Source organism: Macrotis lagotis, chromosome 5 (genome assembly GCF_037893015.1).
Source record: "Macrotis lagotis isolate mMagLag1 chromosome 5, bilby.v1.9.chrom.fasta, whole genome shotgun sequence".
NCBI lineage: Eukaryota > Metazoa > Chordata > Mammalia > Peramelemorphia > Peramelidae > Macrotis > Macrotis lagotis.
In genome coordinates, this window is record NC_133662.1 from 212,021,461 (window position 1) to 212,048,433 (window position 26,973).

General features: G+C 34.8%; 1 protein-coding gene across 2 annotated transcripts in view; it reads right to left on the bottom strand.

Moving 5' to 3' along the window:
- Positions 1–26,973, bottom strand: part of WDR47 (WD repeat domain 47) — a 70,203-nt gene that overhangs the window by 12,723 nt on the left and 30,507 nt on the right. Inside the window, exons 5-13 of one of the 2 annotated variants that reach the window (XM_074188326.1) lie at positions 25,431–26,233; positions 20,010–20,133; positions 18,081–18,259; positions 11,199–11,456; positions 8,872–8,947; positions 7,703–7,860; positions 6,163–6,332; positions 4,896–5,066; positions 1,613–1,744 (exon numbers count right to left, since the gene is read on the bottom strand). In XM_074188326.1, coding sequence (XP_074044427.1) covers positions 1,613–1,744; positions 4,896–5,066; positions 6,163–6,332; positions 7,703–7,860; positions 8,872–8,947; positions 11,199–11,456; positions 18,081–18,259; positions 20,010–20,133; positions 25,431–26,233 — 2,071 coding nt within the window. Of the gene's footprint in view, positions 1–1,612; positions 1,745–4,895; positions 5,067–6,162; positions 6,333–7,702; positions 7,861–8,871; positions 8,948–11,198; positions 11,457–18,080; positions 18,260–20,009; positions 20,137–25,430; positions 26,234–26,973 lie in introns of both variants that reach the window. The other variant, XM_074188325.1, reaches the window with a different exon arrangement.

Below are 26,973 nucleotides of genomic sequence, written 5' to 3' on the forward strand. Positions count from 1 at the left end.
AATCCAGGTAAACAGTAAAAATTTCCCTGATCTAGAGTGGGTAGAAAAGATAGAAAGGAAGGAGCCATACCTAAGACATTTTGAAGAGATAGCAATACTTAATAACTGATTAGAATGAAAAGTTATCAGATTCCTGAGAGATTTAAAACTTGGATAATTTACAGTAATAGAAATAGAAAAGCCAGGAAGAAACTTTGAGGCATCCATATGGAAAAATTCAAACATAATTAGAAATGCAAGAGTGAAATGAGGGGCCGAAGTGAAGACAGAAGATATGGATTTAAACGTTGTCTCTAAGTAATCAGAAATTGTGGACATAGATAAAATAGCCAAGAAATTTCACACACACACACACACACACACACACACACACACACACACACACACATACACATATATATTATATAATATCTATATATATACAAGCTATTATATATATAAAAATATTATATATATATATATATGGAAATGCAGAAGTCTAAGGATTGAAACTTGGAAAAGTCTACATTTTGCAGGAAGGAAAAGATGCCAATGAATAAAGTAAAAGAGTGATCAAGGATGACAAGAAAAATAGAATAGCCTACCAACACTAAAACTAATGATTCAAGAGTGTCAAGGAATGTGCAGGTTAATAATGCTAATACAGTGGTGGCTAGGTGGTGCAGTGGATAGAGCACAGCCCTGGAGTCAGGAGTACTTGGGTTCAAATTCGGCCTCAGACACTTAATAATTACTTAGCTGTGTGGCCTTGGGCAAGCTACTTAACCCCATTTACTTTGCAAAAAAAAAAAAAGAAACCTAAAAAAATAATGCTAATACAAATAAACAAAGATAATTGCTAAAACAAGAGAATTCAGCCTGAGAAAAGTCCACTGAACTTGGTGATTTAGGAGTTCATCAAGAGTTCTGTTCAGGAAAGGGAGAGAAGTAGAAGTTCTTAAGTAAATGAGGTAGTTAAAAAGTTTGAGACAACAGAAGCAGAAGTTTGTCAATGAAAGGAAAGTGATGTTAACAATAGAGGATAATATTAATAATATAAGCAGTTGTGCTGGGCTTTAGAGTCTCTGATATATGAATTCAAATCCCACCTCTGACATGTGCTAGGTGTGTGAATCAAAGTTTACTCCGTAAAATAGAGAACTAATACTTACAGTAACTACTTCACTGGATTATAGTGAGGTTCAAATGAGAAAAGAAGTACTTCTTGGACCCATAATACACTCTAATAAATAAATTGTTACTCTTATTATTATTACTTTCAATTTCATGAATAAAGAGGTCATCAGGAAATACTTCGAAAGGTCTAAGTTTTAATGCTGGCTTTGTGACAAACTTCCTGTGTGATCTTGGGCAAGTCCCTTACTTCTTTGGGCTCAGTAATAACAACTGCCCTACTTAAATCAGAGATATTATGAAGAAAAATTTCATAGTCAAGGGGAATCATTGGTAGCTGGAAGAAATGTGAAACCACTCAGAAAAAATGTAAAGCTCTATAGAAACATGAAGTATGAACATTATCATTCCTATCATTAAAAATAGGAATTAAAAATTCAGAGTAAATTTTAAATTTTATACATATGTATTTATTTAGTTAGACTTTAGAAAAACCTACCAGTTCCATGGAATGTTGTACCAACAACCCGAACACAGCTTGGTACTCGCAAGTCCCAGAATCTAACAGTCTTATCTTGGGAACCAGATGCAATCATCCATCCACTCCAAGTATAAAGTGCTAAAATATGACCTGTGTGTAAAAAAGTAGGTTAAAGCAGAATAAAACCCCCTCCAACACAGATAAAACTCAGTACTCAGGTATTGGCAATGGAGAGAAAATAGGTTATTCTGATTAATAGTGATTTACCACCTATCTAAAATGTGGAAAAATATTTTTCAAAGAATTATAATGCAATAATAAACATACAGAAATACTACATTCTGCTGCCCTATCCAAGTGTGGAGTGATACTGTGTAGTTGAAGGTGATGCCACTAGAAAAGTGGAAAGGTTTTAAATGTCAGCTTGGTGATGGATAGCATGTCTATATTACTGAAGATTAAGTCAGGTAGTTCACAGAGGTCTATCACCAGATAAGTTATTCCATGATGATATTTTTTAACCAAAATCATGAAAGCTGTGTAATAATATGTTGATAGGATATTATCTAAGTCAGCAAAGTGAGTAACTACACTGGTGACAAAATCTTAGAATTAATGTATACAACACTAAACATAATGTTAACAGGAGATATCATGACAGAATGAAAGTCTTCAGTTTGAATTCTGCCTCTGATATTTAGCTGTGTGGTCTTGGTAAACCACTTAATCTTTTTTGTGAGAGGTGAGAGGCTTTGAAATAGGATGGCTGTTGTATGAGTGTAGGGATATATATATATATATATATATATATATATATATATATATATATATATATATCACAAGAGATGTTGTGCGGGTAGAAATGACAAAATGGAGCAACAGAATGAATATGTGGAATGAGTGAATTGAGAATGACAGTAAGGTTACAAGCCCGGATAACCTGGAGGATGATGGTGCCCCTCAACAGTAAAAGGGCAACTGGTAAGAGGGGAAGCTTTCAGGGGAAATATAATAAATTTTGTCCGAAAATGCTGAATTTCAGATGCCCACTAGATATCCAGTTGGAGATGCATAAAAGGTAATGTACAAAAGGAGATATCCTGGAACTCAATAGAAAGACTAGGACTGGGTATATAGATCTGGAAACTATCTGCATAAAGATGATTATTGAATAATCTTTCTTTAATCAAATTATACTCTAATCTCAAATTCTTCATGATAATTTTTCATTATGAACACCAAATACTGATAGCAAAACTCATAAGACTAATTAATGGAAATCTAGGGTAGAAAAAAAATTACTACTACAGCATTATTCAAATTTTACAGTTTGGAATAGTACAATATTATCTTAAAATAGAGAAGTCTCTTCAGAAGAAATGTACTCGTTATCAGCATTCCACAATAAAATAGACAGCAAAGTGATTTCCCCTTATTAAACCTATGCCATAAGGTTTTGATCTATGATTCCATGAAACCATCATCTGGGAGGAAAAGATCTGTTACAAAATTATTCTAGAGGATTATTCATCTTAGCAAAAAATGTCAAAACAAACAAAAAAACTATTTGTTTTTGAGAAACTTCTGGGAAAGCTGGCTAAAGACCAGAAAGACTTCAGCAGGAGCTACCCTCTATGCTCTAACTCTCCTCTCCAGACTTTTTTCATCATACCAAAGCAGAATCTTTCTTCTTGAAATTCATTCTATACCTTAAATTTTTCATACTGGAAGTACATGCTGTTCTTGTGGCCCCTTCCTCTGATGGCTGATTCCTTTCATATCTCCATTTTAAGGAAGGTACCTAGACTAGTCATATCTTTAATTCCTCTCTAGGCTTTATTCCTGATTCTCTGAATTTACGATTCCCACTTACTTTCTCCACCCACCCTCCCCTTTCATCTTCCTTCCATATCTTGACTGTCCCATTAAAATGTAAGCCAAGTGTGGTCTTTCTCTCTACTCCTATTTTTAATCCTGGGTCTTAGCACAGTGCCAGGTATGTAGTAAGCATTGACTCAAATTGGATGTCCAGTAGATACCTTAAACTCAGGATATTCAAAATACAACTCATTATCCTTTCTTCTGGCCCTCCTTCCTTCCCTATCATTATCCAAGTCAACACCATCCTCCCATCCCATGGGTTCACAATTTAGGACTCCCCACTATCTGTCACCGCCCCCCAGACCCCACCTCTCTACTGCCTACCCATATGCCCAGCTTGTACATTTCACCTCCACATCATCTCTCAAATGTGCTCCCTTCTCCTTTGACCCTGCCATTACTCACAGTACTAGTCTGGCAGCCTGCCTCCAGGTTCTCCCCTCTCCATTCAGTCACTAAAGTGATTTTCCTAAAGCACAATTGTCACACAAACACACACACACACACACACACATATTCTCTCCCTGTTACCTAAGGAGCAAATAAAAAACCCTGTGTTTAATGTTCAAACCTCTTTATAATGTAGCTCATTCCTAACTATGTTATTTTGTCACACCTTATACCCCATCAAGTACTTTCTGACCAAGTCATCATGTTGTCCTCCGGACATTTTCTCAGGCTTTCCTCAATGCTTGAAATTCTTTTCCTCGTCTACTCTAAACATCTCCCTGGCTTCATTCAAGTCTTAACTAAAATCCTACCTTCTACTGGGAGCCTTTCCCAATTCTAGTGCCTTTCTTCTCTTAATTACTTCCTATTTATCCTGTATATAACTTGCTTTATACATATATATATATATATATATATATATATATATATATATATATATATATATATATATTTGACTATGGGGCAGGGACTATCATTTGCCTCTTTCTTGTGCTACATGCAGGGCTAAGTACGTGGCAGGGTACTTGATAAATGTTTACTGATTTTAAATCTTATTAACTCGAAACAATCTATGTGTCCAACAACTGGGAAGTTACTAAATAAATGATAGCATATGAAAATAATGAAATATTATACTTAAGGAAGGGCAAATTTAAGTAAAAGATAGACTAATATGAAGTAATTCAGTGAAGAAAACAAAAAAATCCCAAAACAAACCATGTCTACTATTATGTAAACAATATAAATAGTAGTAACAAAATCCAGAAACATACACAAAAGGAAAAAAGATTCAGAAAGGGACATTAAATATATGAATCTTTATAAACTGTAATCAATGGAAGGATTCAGTTTTATAAAAAATTAAAGAAAAATTCTGATTTGTGTTTTAATGTTTTTAATAGTTACCAACTTTATAATAAACTTTTAAAAACCAACTCTCATAAGACAACTAAAATCAAGCATTACATACCAGTGTGACCACTCAGAGCATGGAGGCCCTGTCCTCGTTGACAATCTGTTGTATAAATATTACAGTCACCTGCTCCAGCACTTATCAAAATAGCTCCACCACTTTCAGGACCTTCCATAAAAGCCAAATCTCTAATGGTCCCATCATGCATACTGAATTCCAGATCAGGTCCTGAAACAGTAATTTAAATTTTTGAAAAAAGAAAAACATAAGAACTATGGCATAGGGGGCGGCTAGGTGGCGTAGTGGATAAAGCACCAGCCTTGGAGTCAGGAGTACCTGGGTTCAAATCCGGTCTCAGACACTTAATAATTACCTAGCTGTGTGGCCTTGGGCAAGCCACTTAACCCCGTTTGCCTTCCAAAAGAAAAAAAAAACCTGAAAAAAATTTAAAAAAAAGAACTATGGCATAAGGGCAGCATGATATGAGGGAAAAGAACAGTGAACTTGGAGTAAGATGATCAAGATTTAACCTCAGCTCTGCTGTTCCCTGCTTATTAACCTTAATGGAAAATCTTTTAACTTGTCTTGGGTGCCCGTTTCCTCAACTGAGGAAGTGGACTAAATTTTAAGAATTTAAGGAATGCTACTGCATTATTACTGTGATAATTTGAGATTATAAAACCATCTTAAATTTGATATATCCCACAACACATACTGTGGTTCTCCAAGGTGTTTTTCTAATCTAAAACTAGATTTTCCTATCCCATTCATTTCTCTGGATAAATTATAACAATATAAACTTAAGAAATCAAGGTATTAATTTCTCATAGCTGTTAAATGACACAATGGTAAAAGATAAATTGTTAAGTGAATGGGAAAAAAAAAACTCAAATTAACAGCGCTTTTCAATTTGACCAAACTTTTATGGCCATTCCTCATAGTCATTTTTTAAAAGTATTAGTGATCCTTTTTCTTCTTCCTCCCTCAATTCTCTCAACTCACTGGAATTGAAAGCTTAAAGGTCTTCCAAAAGAAGAAAAGAAAAGAAATACCAATTAGATGTTAATTAATTTCCAATTAGTATGATCCTGGATAATTATTTAAAACAATATATCCACAGGCTCAAATTGCATCTTGTCAAATTTAAAGTGTATGAATTAAAAAAGTTCACTGTTATATGAGCATGGCCTAAGCTATTAAAATATCAAAACTATGTGTTAAATTCCTTAATTTTAGTTAAAATAAGCACAAATTAAATGTTTTGTCAGAAACACAATGGAGAAATTAAAAGGATACAGACCTACAAGAAATTCTTGTGCCCTACCTGTTGCGTTACAAGTCTCCGCATTAAAAGGCAGTACTTTGACATATTTGTCATTAGACCCAGTAGCTAGTAATTGCCCACATGGACTCCATGCCACACAGTAGATTGATCCTTTATGATGCTTATTCCTTTTAAAACGTACCACTGGCTGCTTGGGAGAGCCATATGCACTAGAAAGAGAAAAGTAACTATGATATATACTGTCAACTTTCTCCCTGCTGATATTATTCAAAATAACATTCTATGAAATCATATTTATCGATGCATTAAAGTTCATTTGTTTTACTATTGTTCCTAGATAATAAAAGGGTCAGAACAATCATACACACACACACACACACACACACACATACAAACACACATATACATATAGACTTGACTTTAGTTGGTTGATTGGAAGTTTTCTTTCATCCACATCTGGCTAAAGGTTCACTGGGCAATTGTGGTATGATATGAAATATTGAACAAAATAATAATTAGCATTTACATAGTGCTTTAAGATTTGTAAACACTTTAAATGTGGTCTCATTTTGAACTTCTCAATAATCCTGTGGGGTAGGTGCTATCAATATCCTATTTTACAGATGAGGATTCATGTTGGTTAACTGACTTGTTCAGTCACAGAGCTAGTTAAGTGTCTGAGACAGGATTTGAACTCAGGCCACTTAGCTATCTTCTAGTTAACAAAATCTCTCCTCTTTTCCATTTTTTAAAATTATAGCACAATAATTTTTAAATGGTTATATTTGTTTTTAAAAAGACAAATGCCAAAAGAAAAAACCATGTCTCTTTCATATACTATTTTTCCTACAGATATAAAATAAACAATCAGCTATAAATTGCAAATGGGCTAAGTCAATTAGGTGTCCACACTAAGTCTGGCATTGATATGGTGAGTCCCCAGGAGCTCCATAAAGGACAAACCAGCCAATATATATTCTAATAAGAGTAGCACACCTTAAAATGCAATCCTACCTAGATATAATTATTTGCTGTGGTTGTTCAGTTGTTTCAGTTGTGTCTGACTCTTCATGAACTTTGGAATTTTCTTAGCAAAGTTACTGGAGAGGTTTGCCATTTCCTCCTTCAATTCATTTAACAGATGAGGAAATTAAGGCAAACAAGGTTAAATGACTTGCCCAGAGTCACACAGCTAGTGTCTGAGGCTGAATCTGAGCTCAGGGTTTCCTGATTCCAGGCCCAGCACTCTATGCACTATATAACCTAGCTGCCCATTATAATTGCTATTATTCTGTCTGATATAGTCAAATGAACCTACATGTATTATAAAGGCATAAATGACATTTTAAAATGAAGATCACCTAAAATACATCTTTAAGAAGATCATTTTATAAAGTTAATCAGACACTAATAAACTTTTTATTTGAAAAAATTAACATAAAATGGCTGGTTAAAATAAAAATTCAGAGTAGGAGCCTGAAAAAGAAGTCTACCAATGACAGTTAGGAAGAGTCAATGCGACAATTAAAACATTAAAACAAAGATGACTATCTTTTTGATTACATGCATTTATACTTACCTAGGATCAATGACTTCTGGATAAGCACATACTCTCAAAGTTTTTGAATTTGAGCCAACAGCATACAAACTGCCAGCTGGATGAAAAGCCACTGCACGAACAGCTTGTGTGTCTTCTAAGGTGTTAATACAAACAAATTGCTTTTTTGACTTGTCACCCTATAGAAGGAAAATATATATTCAATTTTAAATGTATTTCAATTGTGTATTAAAGAATGATCCTATCTGATTGTCATAAGGCTCAGTTAACTAGAATCCAATATTTTTCACTGTATAAGGTGCTAATTTCCCTAATTTTTTTATATTTTTTCTTTCCTCACAAGTAAACTAAACTAAAAAAATAGTCATGTTTTTTCAAAACATCATATTTCTTATGTCACAATACCAAGATATAGGAATAAATGTATATCACCAAATTGAGTTGCTTTATTTTTAAAATCAGGAATATAGGCAAAATTCCATGAAAATTAAAATAGCAGTATTTTTTATTTTTAGAAGTTGAGAGGCATAAAGATGGAAGGTTAAATTTTATGTCTTCAAGTAAATGCAAAATACCTTCCCAAAATTTACTATGAATATATTGTTTTTATTCTAAATATTTTTGTTCTGTTTAAGACTAATTTTGTGTAATAATTTTTATTCCTTTAAATTTTCATAAAATATATATAAAATTCATTTATACAACAACTGTGCAAATTTACATATTGCTTTAAGGCTTGTAAAGCACTTCAAATATATTATCACATTTGCTCTCTTATTAGATAATTACAAATTTCTATTTTATTTTCCATTCAACAATGTTAAAAACTGATAAGTTAAAAAAAAAAGAAAAAAGGGGCGGCTAGGTGGCTCAGTGGACAAAGCACCAGCCCTGGAGTCATGAGTACCTGGGTTCAAATCCGGTCTCAGACACTTAATAATTACCTAGCTGTGTGGCCTTGAGCAAGCCACTTAACCCCATTTGCCTTGAAAAAAAAAAACCTAAAAACAAAAAAAACCTGATGGGTTGCCACATGAAGTAGGAATGATATGAATAGTCAGTGAAATGACCACAATCTGCTAATAATAATGACTCTCTTAAACAACAAATTCCTCAAAACAAAAGACTATAAATTAAACAAAGCATATTTATTAACATAAGTTTCAAAATGAAAAATTTAGAAGTATTACCTCATCTCCTCTTGACTTTGATAGAGCACCTGAAGAATCTGTAAAATGTGGCTTGATAACACAATGTTCTGTTGAGCTGTTGAACAGAGATTCAGTGTTTTGAATTTCAGAACAGAAAATAAAATTTTATAATTTTATATAAATTTCAATTTACAGTTTTCAAATTCTAAGTGAGGAGGCCAGTGTCAACTGATGACAGTGTGATGACATGTCCTTGATCAGAGGACTTACTCGGAATAAAGTGTAAGAAGACTAAAAGATGGAAAAGAGCAAGGTTATAAAGGGATTTAAAAACCAAACAGAGCATTTTATATTTGAACTTGGTAGGTAATAGGGAGTCACTGGAGTTGACTGAATAGAGGTGTGATGTGATCAGAACAGCACTCTGGCAGCTGAGTGAAGCATAGACCAGGTGGCAAGTGACTTGATGCAAGGAGAACAATTAGAAGGCTACTGAAATAGTCCCAGTATGAGGTGATTAGAGGGCTTGACCCAGAAAAAAAGAAAGGGGGCATATATAAAAGATGTTATAAAGGCAGAAAGATTAGTACTTGACAATTAAATGGACTGGGGAAAGTGGGGAAGAAGTGAGTTAGTGAATTGAGGATGAAACCTGAGTTATGAGCCCAGGTGAACTGGAAGATGATAGTACCTGTAACAGTAATAGGGAAATCAGAAAGGGGAAAGGGAAAAGCACATGGCTTTATCCAGATTTTAGACTAGAAAGGAACTGGGAGAGATTAGAGCTGAAGGGGATTTTAGTACCATTCTAATCTAATCACATCAATTTGCAAAATGAAGAAACCAAAGCCCAAAGCTGTTATGTGACCAAGTCTATACAGGCAATAAAGTAGCCAAGGTGAGCTCCAAGTCCTCTTTTAAATCTAAAGCTCCTTTTATTATGCCACAAAAAGACACTGACAAACCAAGGCACCAGGCTATATCCAGGAATTGAGGCACAGATACCTGAAATACAAAGGTTCTGTGCTTCTCAGTGTCACAGAAACAAAAAAGAGACAAAGTGAAGGTGCAGGTCTCATCTCCAACAGAGGTGAAATGGAGCCCTTGTCTGCCTCAGTTTCCTTCACTGTAAAAAAAGGGTAATAATAGCACCTACCTCTTAAGATTGTTTTGAAGATCAAATGAGATAAATAATTGTAAAGTGCTCAGCATGGAGATTATTCTCTACCCTTTCCTAGGTATATGGATGGAGGATAATGGAATAGACACCCTGCCCCGCAGGGCTAAATATCTTCTAAAGACTTCAGCTAGGGCAACTAGGAAAGAGCACCATACTTGGAGTCAGAAGGACCCGAGTTCAAATACCACCACAGACACTTAATAATTATGGTCAAGTCATTTAACCCAACTGCCTAGCAAAAACAAAACAAAAGACTTCAGCAATGGTATACCTAACATCACAAAAAGGAACAACATGAGGATGAGGATGGTGAGGTTGAGGATGAAGAAGATCACATGAATATTAACTGGGTGTCATCACTGTGATGACATCTGTGTAGAATCAGCTTAGCTAAATGTTGGACTTGTATGTAATCTGGGTGTTGAGAACTGGCCAGCATACTAAAATTGTACTTCAGTTTTAGTCTTAAGAGCAGTTTGGAACTGTTGCAATTATCCCTGCAATTGACTGCAAGAGACAACCTTGGAGAAAGGGTTGGGGTACCAAGACAGAGAAGTAGTGAGGCAGCAGCTTTCCCAGACCTGCCTGAGACTTGAGGAAACTATCAGTGGTAGGGAGGCAACTGAAAGGAGAAATTGTAAGGAGGTTGAGCAGAGAAGGGAAGCATCAGACCATACAAACATCAGATATAGGCTAACTCATCTCTTCAAAGACTAAAAAAAGTTCATTAAAAAAGGTTTATTTTTTTCCCCCAACTTCCTTTCCCTAAGCCTGTCCAATAGTGGAAACTGTTTGCCTATACTGTCTGGATTTCCTGGATCCTGATTTTGCTTCAAATATGAGGCTAGGGAATTAGCTAGAAAGACATAAAGCTTTAAATCAGAGCAAAGAGCTCTTTTGGAATATTGGGAATTTTCTTAACTAGGGGCTCACCCATTGTGATTGTACTAACTTTTTGCTTGATATCAACTCCATAGAACCTTTTAGACTAGAATGGGGCTACCTCAATCTGAAGGCCATTATATGGCCCTTAGGCTAAAAGTGAGCTAATCTCAGATGTGTGAAAGGAAGTGGAAGGGCAGAAAAAGATGAGGCCCAGGTGCGTGTCATCTTTGTCCCTTCCAAAGAGAGCTACCTTCCCGTTTTACAATAATTATTTCCAATTGGAAGCAAACCAAATACTTACATTTGGGTTCCACGGACAGGTGACTCTTCAAGAAGAGGAATCTGATTTGATCCATGGTTAAGAGGAGTGCTTGCGTTAATATTTTGTATCTCTGTTGCTACCCTTTGATTAGAATCTGGAGGAGGTGTTACAAAATTAGCTGGTGAACTGTTGTTAGATCCATTCCCTTTATTTCCATTACACTGTTTGCCAAGTGCTGTTACTTCATTACCAAGACTATCCATACCGATATTTAATTCTCCAAGCTTTTGAATAGATCTGGAAGAGAATTATTTCAAAACAAAAAACCCCAGTCATATTCATCACTTCAAAAAGGATTGACTCCTTGAAAGGAAAGAGAAAAAAATTGTCATAAATAATCTGTAATAAGTTTACATAATAGAAAATATTGATTAAAAGCACTTATTATTCATTATCATACTAGTTTCAAAGTAACATCAGATTTTTAAAAATAAATGCTATCTTAATATCAAAATTTAACTGTAAAGCAGAAGGTTTTCTTTCACTTAAGCATCACTTTTCTTAACAGTTTGTTATGGAATTTTCTATTTAACATCATTATTAAAATGTCAATATTAAGGTTCAATCAAAATCTTATTCTAACACCTGATCATGATATAGAGGTAACCTTTGGCTCTGGTACAGCAAGAGGGCAGAAAACATGGGACCACAGTACATGACTAGAAGCATGGTCTGATGGTCTTGTGCTAGTTTGAAACAGTGAGTTATATGAATTTTTACTGACTCTATGAGGATGTCTGACCCCTGAAATTCCAAAATTGAGATGATTAAGTCCCCCAAGGCATGGTCTCCAGACATCTAGTAGCCAGACTTATACAAAAGTAAGGATGTTGGCCCAGACCACCAGATAATCCTTCTTCAGTCCACCAGATTTCCAGAGATTAGGTCCTGGAAGACTTACCTTCAGAATGAGAATTCCTATCTAGGGTCCAACTGTCCTGATTCTTTTTTTTAGGAAAGATTTTTTTTATTTTGAGTTTTACAATTTTCCCCCCATTCTTGCTTCCCTCCCCCCATCCCCCATAGAAGGCATTCTGTTAGTCTTTACATTGGTTCCATGTTATACACTGATCTCAGTTGAATGTGACCCAACTGTCCTTATTCTTAAAGTGAGTGTATGCTGGTTTGAGAAGATCCTAAGACCTAGATTTCAGCCAGGAAGGACAAGACTAGAAATCTGACATTATTAAGAATATTAACAATTTTCTATCACACTCAAGGTAAAGTTTTTTTTTGTTTTTTGTTTTTTGCAAGGCAATGGGGTTAAGTGGTTTGCCCAAAGGCCACACAGCTAGGTAATTATTACATGTCTGAGGCTGGATTTGAACTCAGGTGCTCCTGACTCCAGGGCCGGTGCTCTATCCACTGTGCCACCTAGCTGCCCTCAAGGTAAAGTTAAATGACAATAAAATGAATAAAATAAAATCTACATTTTTAGAAGGACATAAAAGGGATTCTAGAGTTAATTCCAAATTACCTACAAAATAACTGAAAAAAAGAAAATTAAGAAATATAGATTATAAAAAATAAAATTCACACTTAACCCCATTGCCTTGCAAAAAACTTAAAAAAATAAAATTTCATCAAAATTTTTTTAAAAAACCCAGACCTTATTTCTTCCAAAATTTTCTGATCTGACTTCATCTCCTCTTCTTGAACTCTGTGTTGTTCTTTTCACCAAAATATTTCACTAAGTTCACTTAACTCATTTTTTGTTGCCATTCAATAGTTTCAATCAGGGCAACAAAAATGTGCATACCCTTTAGTCCAGCAATACCACTACCAGGTCTATACCCGGAAGAGATTATGAAAAAGGGTAAAAACATCACCTGTACAAAAATATTCATAGCAGCTCCGTTTGTGGTGGCAAAGAAATGGAAACTGAGGGAATGTCCATCAACTGGGGAATGGCTTAACAAACTACAGTATATGTATGTGATGGAACACTATTATTCTATTAGAAACCAGGAGGGATGGGAATTCAGGGAAGCCTGGAATGATTTGCATGAACTGATACTGAGCGAGATGAGCAGAACCAGAAGAACATTGTACACCCTAATAGTAACATGGGAGTAATGATAAACCTTAATGGACTTGCTCATATCAACAGGGCAACAATCAAGCACAGTCTTGGGATATCTGCAATGGAGAATGCTATCTGTATCCTGAGAAAGAATTGTGGACTTTGAACAAAGAGCAAAGACTATTACCTTTAATTTAAAAAAATGTTATCTTATGTAATTCTGCTATATCACATATATGTTTCTTCATTAAGGATATGATTTCTCTCTAATCACATTCAACTTAGATCAATGCATACTATGAGAATGATGTAAAGACTAACAAACTGCTTTCTGTGGGGGGTGGGGAGAGGGAAGGAAGATTGGGGGAAAAATTGTAAAACTCAAAATAAATAAAACCTTACTAAAATTTAAAAAAGGAAAAAAATAGCTTCAATCACGTACAACTCTTTCTGACCCCATTTGAGGTTTTTCTTGACAATAAGTAGTTTGTCATTTCCTTTTCCAGTTCATTTTGCAGATGAGATACTAAGGGAAACTGAAGGTGAAATGACTTGATCAGGGTCACAGAGCTCATATCTGAGGTCAGATTTGAATTTAGAAGGAAGAGTCTCCCTGACTCAGGTCCAACACTCTATATACTGAACCACTTAGCTGCCCCCTTTTTATTTTTTTTAATTTCTTTATTTTTTAATTTCACAATTTTCCCCTAATCTTGCTTCCCTCCCCCTACTCCCCCCAATTTTATTTATTTTTTTAAAGAAAATTTTGTTACATGACTACTACTTCTTAATGGCTTCCTTTCCCACCTCAAAGAAATATCTTGTTATAAAGAAGTATAGTATGGGGGCAACTAGGTGGTGCAGTGGATAAAGCACCAGCCCTGGAATCAGGAGGACCTGAGTTCAAATCCAGATTCAGATACTTAATACTTATTTAGCTTTGGGACCTTAAGCCCTTGCCTTGCAAAAAAACAAAAACAAAAAACAAAAGAAAAATAAAGAAAAAGTAGTTAAGTTATATAGTAGCTATTGATATAGGAAAAATCAGAGAATAAGGAATTATGAGGAATTTGAATAATCCATAAACTATTAAATCAGTTACCTCATTTGAAGAATTTATGGAAGAACATAAACAAAAATAACATTAGATGAGAAGACATGGATAGACTGTGTGTGGGAAAATTTCTAGTGACGTCCTCTCAAGGTTAAAGAAGTATTTATGTCAAGAAAAACCTTGCATTCCAAAAGACCCAGGACATCCTGCTTTTGCAATAAAAACTGCTTTGCTAACTGAGGCATCCTGACCATTGGAAATCCTACATTTTCTAGTCAGAACAGTTATAAAAGTCATCAGGACCTCTAAACTAAGAGGGTTCAGTAACAGATCATCTCACCATCTGGTGAGATACATATTTTGAAAATATCACATTCCTTTCTTTGCATCGGTTGCTGGGGTGCATTTCGGTGAAAAGACTGTACCCCCTGAAACCCAGTCAATGAGATAAAGGGGAAGGGGGTTAGAGTGGGGAAATTATTATTAGAATCTATATAAACCAAACTTGCTGTGCTATCTGCCCTTTTCTCGAGAAAAATAAATTTAAAAAATTCTAATCAAGCCTTTTAATAAAGCACTTCATTCCTTTTTGGATGTAATAGGACATACAGAACTTTGCTCATACCCAGTCTCTGAAAATTTTCTTTAGTGTATTTTTATCACACACAACGGCAACCTATCCATTGTAGGGAATATCCACCACAATGATATAACAATTTTAGTGAAATATCAAGCTACTAAGAAAGAATATGTTATCCAGGAAAAAAGACTGTGAAATAAATCATCTATGATGTTTGCAAATTTGTAGAAAGTACAAAACTAATAATAACCAATATATTAAATTAGTTGAATATCCATGGACTGATTCAGAAATGGATATTAAATTGAAGGAATGGAATAATACATATTCTGATCAGATGCTGTGTTTTAAGACCCAAGTAGGAAAATAACTAGATTTAGTATATATAGAAGAGAATAATTAAGAAGTAATGACAGAAAAAAAAACAAAAAACAACAACAAAAAAGAATAATGACAGCCTAATGGTGACTAGGTTCCATAGTCCTTGGTTTTGTTTGTTTTGTTTTGTTTTTTATCAAGTAGTATAGTAATTAAAATAACTGTGAAAGTATTCAGATTATGAATCATCCAATTCAATATCACTATGTCTAAAATGATGAAACTGATGTCAAAATAACCCTGGCAAGATAGAAAAGTAGTTTATCAAAAACAGTTAATTCAACAGGGAAAAGAACACTACAGGGACAAAAAATGAATTACACAGCTATAAACCAGGTCATGACTACAGTAATTAAACACAAGTCACAGAAGCAAGGGATTCAACATAATGAGTCACTATTTAAATGAGTCAAAGACAATGTTGATGCTAAAACAAAAACAAAAATCTACTATTTGCTTAATGAAGAGTAATTATCTAATTTGCAGGTTTTTCATTTCTCATTTCTTTTCTGCCTCCTGTCCTATGGCTAGAAAACCCTTCCATCTAACTAGCCCAACCTGCTGTTCACCTAATGTGTTAACTAGAATCATCAGCTGTTCTTATGAAAACTCTTTCCCTCAAATTCTCTCCCCTTATTCAAATTTCTATCTATACAGTTATAGGCCTACCTCTCTGCTAGTTCTCATCCTTCTCTTCCTGTTCCAACTATTCTGCCCTATTGCATTCTGTTCTAGTATAAACATACTCCCATTCATCCTTTATCTCATCAATTTTATACTGTTAAATTTTTCAGTAGAGGTCAACTAGGTCGATAACAAGCATTTACTAAATGTTTACTAAATGTCACACACAATATTTTGTCCTGAGAACAGAAATACTTGGAAAAATAAAGTCCCTGACCTCAAGAAGTTTACATCCTGATGAGAAAAGACAACATCCCAACACCTAGAAAAGGAAGTTAAAAAGGGTAATTGGGAAAACTTATCAATTGGAGGAAAGGACCTAAGAAGAAGCATCCAAGGTGCTCTCTCTAGGGTGAGAAGGCTGCTAGAACATGGTAGAAAATTTCAGAGGATTAGGAATGGATCTGGAAGAAGCATGAAGGAATTTCACTGGAATTGTGGCTTACATTTGAGTTCATGTAGAAAATACTTCTCCACAGCAAAATGTTTTTCAAAGTCCCAGATTGTTGACTTTTTCCCCATCAGAATATGCTCCATATACTGCTCCAAAAACATGCTCCCAGAAAACTCCAACACCAGAAAACAAATCATCTTGGAGATTTTATCAGTTTTAGTCCTTACCCCTCGTTAGTATCCTTACCCTCTGCCCTTATCTTTGAAAAAAGGCTAGAGGACAAGGGCTCTCAGGCCAACTAAGTCTTCATTTCTCACCAACTGCAGCCCTTGGACTTGGACTTCACCCCTGCCCCTACATTTGGTACCTTCTTGCTTCTCCCCTTACTACCTTTTTCATTTTTCCTCTATTAGACTATAAATTACTTGAGGGAAGGGATTGCCTTTTTCTGATCTGGATGCCCAGTGCTTAGCACAATGCCTGGCATAAAATAACCTACAGAGGTTCACAAAAAGAAATAAATGAAGTAAAGTTTTATCAAAATATTAAAAAAAAAGTTCATAGATCCCAAGTTAAGAACCCTTGTGTTAAACTAAATTCTAATCAAGCCTTTTAATAAAGCACTGCATTCCTTTGTGGATGTAATAGGACATACAGAACATGTAGAAGGTCTAGAGATGAATAAACACAATTATTAAATAATTAGAAAATTTGTTAAATAAAAGATTAAATTAGTGGGAATAAATTCAAAAGAAAATAGTGCTGAGGAATAAAACAGTCATTCTAATGCTGCAAGAGAAGTTATAGAATTCAATAAATCGAAATTCATCAATCACTTAATAAAATGACAATTATGAAATCAAGACACTATGCTAGGCACTGGGTTAAGACCAAAAACACCTATTTTCAAAAAAAATTACACTCTACTGGGGATTGGGGGTAGATGGGGTCAGATGGCAAAAGATGAACAAAAACATGCAAGCAGATTAATAAATACAGGGCAACTAGAGGAGGGGAAGGGGATTAACAACTGATTTTTGACTCTGGTGATATTTTAAAAGAAGGATAAATGGGTTTTGAATGACTCAGCTGAAGGGAGAGATCAGACTGGATGACTATGTAGAATTCTTTAGCACTCAGATGTTTGGCTCTATGAATACCTAACTTGGAAGGCAGGTACTGTTCAAAGAGGGTGAAAGGTACTCATAACTAGTGATAACTGTTCCTTACTCTCCAGGTCAAAAGAAGAGTACTAAAACCTTTTCTTGTCCCTGGTGATCCTTATTTGATTAGAGAATAAGGGATTTATGAAAGCTTCCAGAGTGTTTGTGTTTAGGGTGATTTAGTCAGTTGTAGAACTCTGGTGGAATTGTGGAAGTGTAGGGAAAGTAAATAGGAGAGTAAATTAGAGGAAGTCATACTCTCCCATGAATAACTTCCCATGAAACAGGATCAGCACTTAAGGACAATGATGATAAAGTCCTGAAAGAAGTGATTCTGAATGGCAGTCCTGGGACCTAATCTTAACTATGAGAAAAGAATGTAACTGATAGACAGACAAGAGGAATAGGAGCATGGTGAGTGTGAACACAAATCTAAAAGAGTCTTTATGACATGAAAAATTTTTGGAAGCAACTTATGAAAACCTCAAAATTTTTAGCTATATTAATCAAAATCATTACATATTTTTATTTTGTAAAAATTCAATTATCTTTTAAAAACAGAAAGAATGGTCTTAAAAAACCAACCTATTAAGGAACTGCTCAGTAAGATTTTGTTGCTGGTCAGAACCATCTTCCTGATTTACACCTCCTTCAAGAAGCATTTGCTGGTAAATTTGTCGTTGCTGTTCTTTCTGTTCTAAATGCTGTTGATAGCGCAATCTCTGCCTATAATATTCTTGAAACTGTTCTGTTGAATCACGAAGCTTAAAAAAATTAGAATCATAAAAATTAATACATATCAAAAGACAATGACATACCTAATAAAACTATTATTAATAACTATTACAATAAATATTAACAATAAATTTACTATTAAATTTATTGATTTAATTTTTTTTAACTGTCAAACATTTTAAGTATTGATTACACTATTCTTCAAAATATTAACATACCAGCAAGGCCAAGAACATGACTCAATATTCAAGTAGGCCAATTAGCTTTGGTCTATTCCCCAGTCACAGACTATATCCCTAACCCCAATCAATCATCTAAAAAGATACATAAGCTCTGGGTCACAATAGAGATCTAACAAGAAAAACCAAATGGTTCAAAACAAATTCATCAATGTTGCTAGAAAAAGGTAATTAAGAGTTAATCTAGTTATCTCATAAAAATTAATTTTTTTATACAAAGGGTATTACGATTCTACAAAATGTTTTGATAGTCTTGCCCAACATGCTTAATTTAAGCATTGAAATTCCTTAGTTATCCCAGACAAGAAACTTAACAAAACTTCATCCCCCAAAAAATTTTTCTAAGGTTTCAGATAATAACTAAAAACAAAAAGAGGGAAAAAAGTGAAACTATTTCAATCTTCCTGTTGGCATAGTAACTACATAACATCTAGAATAAAGGCACTTATGTGGAATATTTACTAGATTCTATGGTTGCAACCAGATTCTATTACCAAGATAGATTCTATTCTAGGGTCATACTAGATCTACTCTACTGTAGGATGGTTATATATCAGTAAAAAGGTCACTTTGGTGACTGTACTGAAGACATCTTGGAACAAAATGACCAGCTCTAGGGCTAGTCAAGACACAGGTGTGTGTGTGCGTGTGTGTGTGTTGTGTGTGTGTGTGTGTGTGTGTGTGTGTGTGTGTGTGTGTATTAAATGGGGGACGAGAAAGAGAAATAGAAAGAGATACAGACAGTATTCTCAAACACCATTCTCAAAAATCAGTAGGAAAAATACCTTGATTTAATTATTGGTTTGATCAAAACACAAGTGCTATAGCTTGGTTTATTATTCACCACTACAGTTAGACATTTCCTACTGAGAATAATCAGAATGAGTCAGGTAAATGATGAAATATTTATTTCCAACAATTTCTCATTATCAATAGTCCATTAAATGAGTTCTTCCAACTAATCATGAACAGCAATATTTATGGATAAGAGCAGCTTCTAGCACAAGAGTATCATGAGTTTTAATAAGTTTAAAGAATTTCACTGACACCAAAATGTTTTAACTCAACAATCTGAATTTGCATGACCTTATTTAATGGTTCTCCATAAAATAAAACTTAAACCCCACTATATAGTTTTCCTTCATGATTGTAGAAAAGGTAAAGAAAGAATAATTTAGCAAGTTCAACTTCAAGTACAATTCTATATTAATAGTTTAAATAGTAGTTTTTTTTCATTAAAGGTGGTTAGTAAAAGATTACAAGATATAACTGAAAATCCAAGCCTATATTTGATCCATTTTTCTGTAACTCTTAAGTTAGAAGAAAACATAATTAGGTAAACATTGACAAATCTACATTGCCCAATCATTCATAAAGTTTTTAAAAATACCTTCCAATCATTGGGGAAAGGGAAAAAATGAGCCATCCACAGGAGAAAATTAAATATACTTCCCCAAAGGGCATCAGAAAAATACAGCAGAATTCCAAATCAGCAAGTTCTACTTTTTATTTAAATGACATCATGTGACACAATTGTTACCTCATTTTTTTCTTGCTTGGCTGGTACAGGATTTTGTGTTCCATTTAGTGGCTCTTTTTCTGAAGCTGCCCCCTGTTCTAAGTTTTCACTGCTCACAGGATGTTGTGCTTCTGAAGGAGTATCACTTCTTTCCATCAAGTACAAAAGGAACATACAGGATAAAATTAGTATAGGCAAACAAGCACAGGGAAAGATATATTTTAAAAGGAAACATTTTAATAAAAGAACTGTGAAGAAAATTCTCTCATATCAGGCAAATGTAATTCAAGAAAACTTACTGAAAATTGATTTGTTTATGAAAAATCAGAGTACTACATTAAGAAACCCTCTAAACATTATAGGCATAGTGTGGAGAAAAGATCACTGGTCTAAGGTTCCATCCTATTAATTAGCCATGTGACTTCTGAAGTCGGTTAATATTTATGTATTTCAGTTTTCTAATTCAGTAAGGCAAATGAACTAAATGACTGATTTCTGAGGTTCATTCTTGTTTTAAATTTATATCCTCTCCTCAAATAGTTTCTTTCAGTCTTTTAAAAGGCTTCCCCAAACTTTCCTTTCAATCTCCCTACATTTTCCTGAAAAACTTTCTGCAGTTTCTCTGTACATTCTACATGCAAAAAGTGAATATATAATTTTCCATTGTTGAGTATGTCTCACTTAGATTGAGATATATATATTTCTGATTATTTCTAACATTCTTCAGAAATGCTAGCAATTCAAGGCAGCTAGGTGGCACAGTGGATAGAGCACAGGTCCTGGAATCAAGGGGAATCTAAGTTCAAATGTGGCCTCAGACATTTAATGATTACCTAGCTGTGTAACCTTGGGCAAGTCATTTAACCCCATTGCCTTGCAAAAAAAAAATGCTAGCAATTCTTACTCTTACGTCTACAAGAACCAACCTAAATGGAGACAGACCAGGATCCTTAACCAAGAGCTTTAGGAAAAACTGTGCCCTCAAACCATGAGAAATGCTTAAAGCTTCCACTATCAAAGGAAGAGATTCAGGAGAAAGGGTGTTTCCTCACTATCACCAGCCACAAGTATTGACCAATGCTACACATATGTAAAAAGATCTGGGAGCAGTAGACCCATGGTATCAAACTGAAGTAGAACTGGATCCCTGTAGGTCACATAACTAAGAAAACTACATACTAATAATCTCTATGTTTCATTGAATTTTTATTTATTTTGTTAAACCTTTCCCAATTACGTTTTAATCTGGTTTGGGCTAAAGCAGCCTAGTGAACATGAGACATTTCTAGCCCAGACCACTGATCCTGCTTCCAATCCAAACCCTCATAGCTACTATTACATATGAATAACATGTGGAGAACAAGCCAGACTTCCCAGTCAACTTTCACTCACAGGACAGATAAATCTGATTGATTAAAGCATCCTGAAGGAATGACAGAAGGCATATGTGGCATTAAGTCAAACTACCACCAACACCATAAATTCTATCTCTTCTCTGACCTGGATGGAAGCAGCCAAGATCCTAAACCAAAGAGCCTTCAAAGTAGCAATGATTCAAGCCTAGAGCCCATAGCAATAATCTTGGAAATCAACTCTGTGGAAATAGAATTGCTCCTTTTGAGAGCTTCAGTCTTAGTTTCTGAAGACCCAGGAAAGAAAATTTCTGCTTCCAAAGTCTTTGGTACTGTTCAGTGGTTCAACATCAGAAATTGCTATGATTTTATCAGTGCAAATAACATTCAAGAAGAGGTATTATAGTCTGCTTTGCAGCTATATCCTAAGGACCACAGGGTCTAGGACCTTTTCCATTTGATTTGCAGCTGAAATATTCCATGTATGTAGTTTTCCCCATGACAATGTGAGTTCCTTTAAAGTAAAGACTACCTTTCTATTTGTGCTTCTACATAGGAATGAATTAATATTTTATTCATTATTTTAAAGTACTTGTAATATGAATAATTATGAATTGAAAATATATTACTTTATTGTGATAGATATATTGGCACCCAAATTTAAAAAAGACTTTATTTTATTAATTTTTTTAAATTCTCTGAATAAGGTAGCTGGAAGATGACAATCAGTGTTGGGAGAGGATATGGGAAAATTGGGACAGTGATACACTGTTGGTGAAATTTGTGAACTGATTCAGCCATTCTGGAGAGCAATCTGGAACTATGCCTAAAGAGCAATAAAACTATTGATATCCTTTGATCCAGCAATACCAATATTTGATCTATATCCCAGAGAAATCATAAAAACAAGAAACATGTTCAAAAATATTTATAGCAGCTCTTTTTGAAGTGACAAAGACTTGGAAATTGAGGGGATGCCCATCAGATGGGGAAGGGGTAAATAAGTTGTGGTATATGAATGTTATGGAGTATTATTATTCTATAAGAAGTCAGGAGAAGTCAGACTTTAGAGAATCCTTGGCAAGACTTGCATGAACTATTTCTGAGTGAAGTGAGCTGAACTAAGAGAAGATTGTACACATTAACACAACATTGTGAGATGATCCACTATGATGAATGTAGCTCCTCACAGCAGTTCAGAAATCAGGGACAATGGGCTATGGGCAATGCCATCCATATCCAGAGGAAAAAACCCTGTGATATTTGGTTCGACAAATCCTAGCTTGTCTCTTGATGAACTAACTGTCAATATGGTCTTTCCTCTCAACTTTGAGACCTTTCAACTTTGAGCTACTCATCCATAAGCCTGTATCAGCAAGGGACCATGGTACATTAGCAACACCAGGGGATAACTAACATGATAGTTGACAACAGTCCGATAAATCCTAATCTATCTCTGGATGAACTAATCATCAGTTTGACTTTTCCTCTCAGACCTTCTCAGACATGACTGACAATAACTTTAACACTAGAGCAATGTCAGTTTGCCATTCATAGGCCTTCACACAAAGAGAACTCTCCCCAGGGCTCCTGCCAGTTTTCTCTGGGATACATTGCTTCACAGCACCCATCTCTACCACTCTGGATTCCAGGATCTGAATCTAAACCCCTTTCAATCAGCTGAGGGCAATGGAAGCTATCACCCATCCTTTCAGAATGGTACTTGCATATCTCTAAGGACTGACTGTTCAATTGCTGTTCATAAGGAACACTTCTTTACTTCAGCCTTCAAAGTTCTCACCATCACTCACCACCACTCATTCATTACTCATTGCCACCAAAATCTGTACCCATGGCAGTTCTACTCACACCCAGGCCCTAGGCTGGTAAATTAATCAGTGAATTTAAAAAGAATTAATTTCTACTTATGCTTATGACACATAATTTTAGTTTAAGATATGAATTATTGTTTAAATGTAGGAAAATACTTGAAAAACTTACTAAAAATAGACTAAATATATTCAATTCCTAAATACACAAACCTTAGCAAGTCTTCCATTTCTATATGTTGAGTATCAATCCTATATGTTGTGATGAGATAATATTTGCAAAGCACTTAGGATAGTACCTAACATTCCATAGGGAATGACATAGAAGTTTTCCAGATCCTTACCATCACTCATTTAATAATATAAGCAGTCTTCATTTCTTGTCACTTCAGAGCTCACTTCTGGATTAAGGCTGACTAATGGTGTACATAAAGGCTACCCATTTATAAAAAAAAAAAAAAGTTTTTGCCAATGTACTGACTGACGAAGAATTATATATTCACCTTATAGTGTATACATTTGAGATGAAGTTTCAAGAAAGTATCTTGCCTAAGTCAGGACTGCCTTTATTTGCCACAAACAACTCTCCCACTGGATAGTTGAGATTTTAGGGTGCCACTATTCATGAAGTGCTTGGTTCAGTGCTTATTCCCTTCCTCTTCCACATCCCCACCATGTATCCTTCTCATGCCTCCCTAGAGGCAGCTAAGGTAGTATTTGATTATAGGTCAGATTCTCTTCTTTACAAGTATCAGCAACTGGTAGAGATTTTGGTGTGGGGAGAGACCATTCCTTTCTAGGAAGTAGATGGTAAGGAAAAGTGGGAATAAAGAGAAGGAAGAAGTCTCTACATGTTGCTTTAAGGTGGCCACTGTTTTCAGGATGTAGTACCTCTTGCTTTAAAAATACAAGAGTTGAAGAAAAGCTTGTGAAGTCACTTAGTCCAAGTTTCAAAATTGAGGGCTCATGCAGCCTGCTAAACTCTCCAGGTCAGCAGCCAAATCAGATATTAGATTAAAATGCAATTGATAAATGCTTGACTAAATAAATAAAAATATAATCCAACATAATTTATAGTTTACTAAGTCAATATGTAGGGGCAACTAGGTGATGCAGTGGATGGAGACCTGGAAATACAAAAACTCATCTTTTTTATTTCAAATCTGGCCTTACAATTACTAGCTATGTAAACCCAGGCATGTCAGTTAATAGCATTTGTTTCAGTTTCCTCATTTGAAAGTGAGCTAGAGAAGGAAATGTCAAACTACTCCCAATATCTTTACCAAGAAAACCCTAAATATGGTTAAGAATATGACTGAAGTGACTAAATAATCACAACAAAGTATGTCTGCAGAAAGCCTTTCTATTTGAATGTAATCCCATTGATTTATTACATCATAAGGGTAAATCAACTTAATCTCTTAGAAAATCAATTTTCTCATCTTTAAATGAAGATGACAATACCTGTAGTACCCACCTGAAATGACTGTGGGAATCAAATGAGATAATATTGAGAAAGTTCTTTGCAAACTTAAAAATGCTAATGTCCACTGTTGCTGTTATTCTCATGCCTCTAAATTCTATCCAATGTTACTTAAAAATATTAACCAATCAACAAACCTTTTTTTAAGCCTTTACTGTGTGTGAGGCACTGTGCTAGGCAGTTTGTAAGGTTCATATGCCCAAAAATTATTGAATTATGCATGCCCTTTGACCCAGCAAAATCCATACTAGGCCAATATCCCAAAGAAATCAAATATAATAGAAATATAAATACATAAAAATATAAGTGAAAATATTTATAGCAGGGTTATTTTTAATGGTGGTAAAGAACTGGGAAGGTAAAGGTGAGGTACTATTAGTACGGGAATGAATGAACAAACTTTATATATATGAATATGATGGAATTTTATGATGCTATAAGAAATGATGAAGGAGATGTTTTCAGAGAAACTTGGGGTAAGAACCGAACCAGAAGAATATTGTATAAATATACAATAACAACAATATTGTAAAAACAAACTTTAAAATTCTTAGGAACTTTGATCACAATTACCAACCACAATTCCATAAAACTCATGATTAAACTCATCTCCTAATTATATAGGAGGGAGAAGGGAAGAAGTGGAAAGGAGAGAAATTGGATCTTCATGAAAATAAAATCTTTTTAAAAAATTAAATTGTGTAACTATAGGGTTCACCCTGCACAAAAGTCCATTGTTTCCTATCATCTCTATAGCAATTTTTATAAGGATGCTTACCGTTCAGGTGATTCTTCATAAATACTATGACATTCTGTATTTTCAAGCATGAGACTTCTACTAAGGTTTTGTACCCCTGGATAATGGAAATTTGCAAAGGAGTGTGACATTGGAGAAGTTTTGTTTCCAAGATCTGAGATTCGCTTATCATGATTAGTTAGACCACAAGTTAAGCCATCTAAAGCAGGATTCAGAGAGCGTGTCATGTAAGCATCTGCTGATTGAGGTCTTCTCATTGGGGATGAAGGATAAGGGGAAAGTTTGCTGATAAGAGGAGTAAGAAGATCAGCATATGCAGCTTTTGTAGGTTTCAAAAGTTTGTCAACATGAATATTCAGCATCTTTTGTTCAAAAGCACAAGAGAAGACAGTAGGTGGAAGATTTTGAAGCCATGATAATAAACTCAAGTCCAAATCATCACAACCATTACCACATAAAAGGTCAATGCCAAGAAGTACTTCACTTTCTGTGATTTCTTCTCCAGTTGCTTTACTCTGACAAAATTCAACACAACATTCATACAGTAGTCCCTTCATTACAAGCTGAAATAAACGATTGTTACTTGCTTTAAAACCAGCTTCACTTAGCTTCCTGTCTGCAGGGATGAACTCCGCTACCATAATACAAGCCTCTTCAAAACAGTGAACTCTTGCAGTGCTGGGGTTCCAGTCCTTGAATTCTGCGTGATTAGTCAGGCGAGGCAAAGTAAGTAACAGGCAGAGTTTGCTATAGTCATCTTTGGAAGGGCAGTACTCTTCTAAAGCATGGAGGCACTGCACAGCTTCTTGCATGGTAAATTCCAACTGTAAAGAAAAATATTCAAATTGACCATTCTTAAAAAGTATACTCCTATGGAATGACAAACAAGAAAAGATTTTTTTCAAATACAAGATTTAGTCTTTTAACTACACAGGGGAAAAAAATACATGCCACAAGATATCATCATGTTACATGAAAAATATAAGTTTTCATATGAGCAGCTATATACTCTGCTCCCCTACCTCCCTAATCAAAATTTTCAATATAAGCCCCTGAAATAACAATCTTTGCAGAAGGCAGTGCACATCAAACTCTAAACTACAATAAAGATTAAAGCTAAGCAGTAGGATTGACCTGCATATTAAAATAACCTTAACAAATTTGGGATATACAATTTTATACACACACACACACACACGTATATATGTACATACATATATACATATATATTATGAGAAATTATTTCTCTCTGGTATTAATAATTCATTATTATATATATGCCAAGATTTTCCTTCTTTTCTACTTCCTCATCCAGAAATCAAGCAGTGTAGGAAAGCTTTCAAAAAGTCTTACCCAGCCAGGATGGTTTAGATCTAATCAAAGACAATAAATGAAATTCTATTGAATTAATGGATGGATCCTCAGTATTAATTCAGATGGGGAAACATAAGGATTCTTCCTCTTGTTAAACAGGTGATATGTAAATTGATGTCTCTTTGATCAAGATTTGGGTGACTCAAGTCGCTTACCCCACCTGTCATATATAGCCTACCCTCTCACTGTA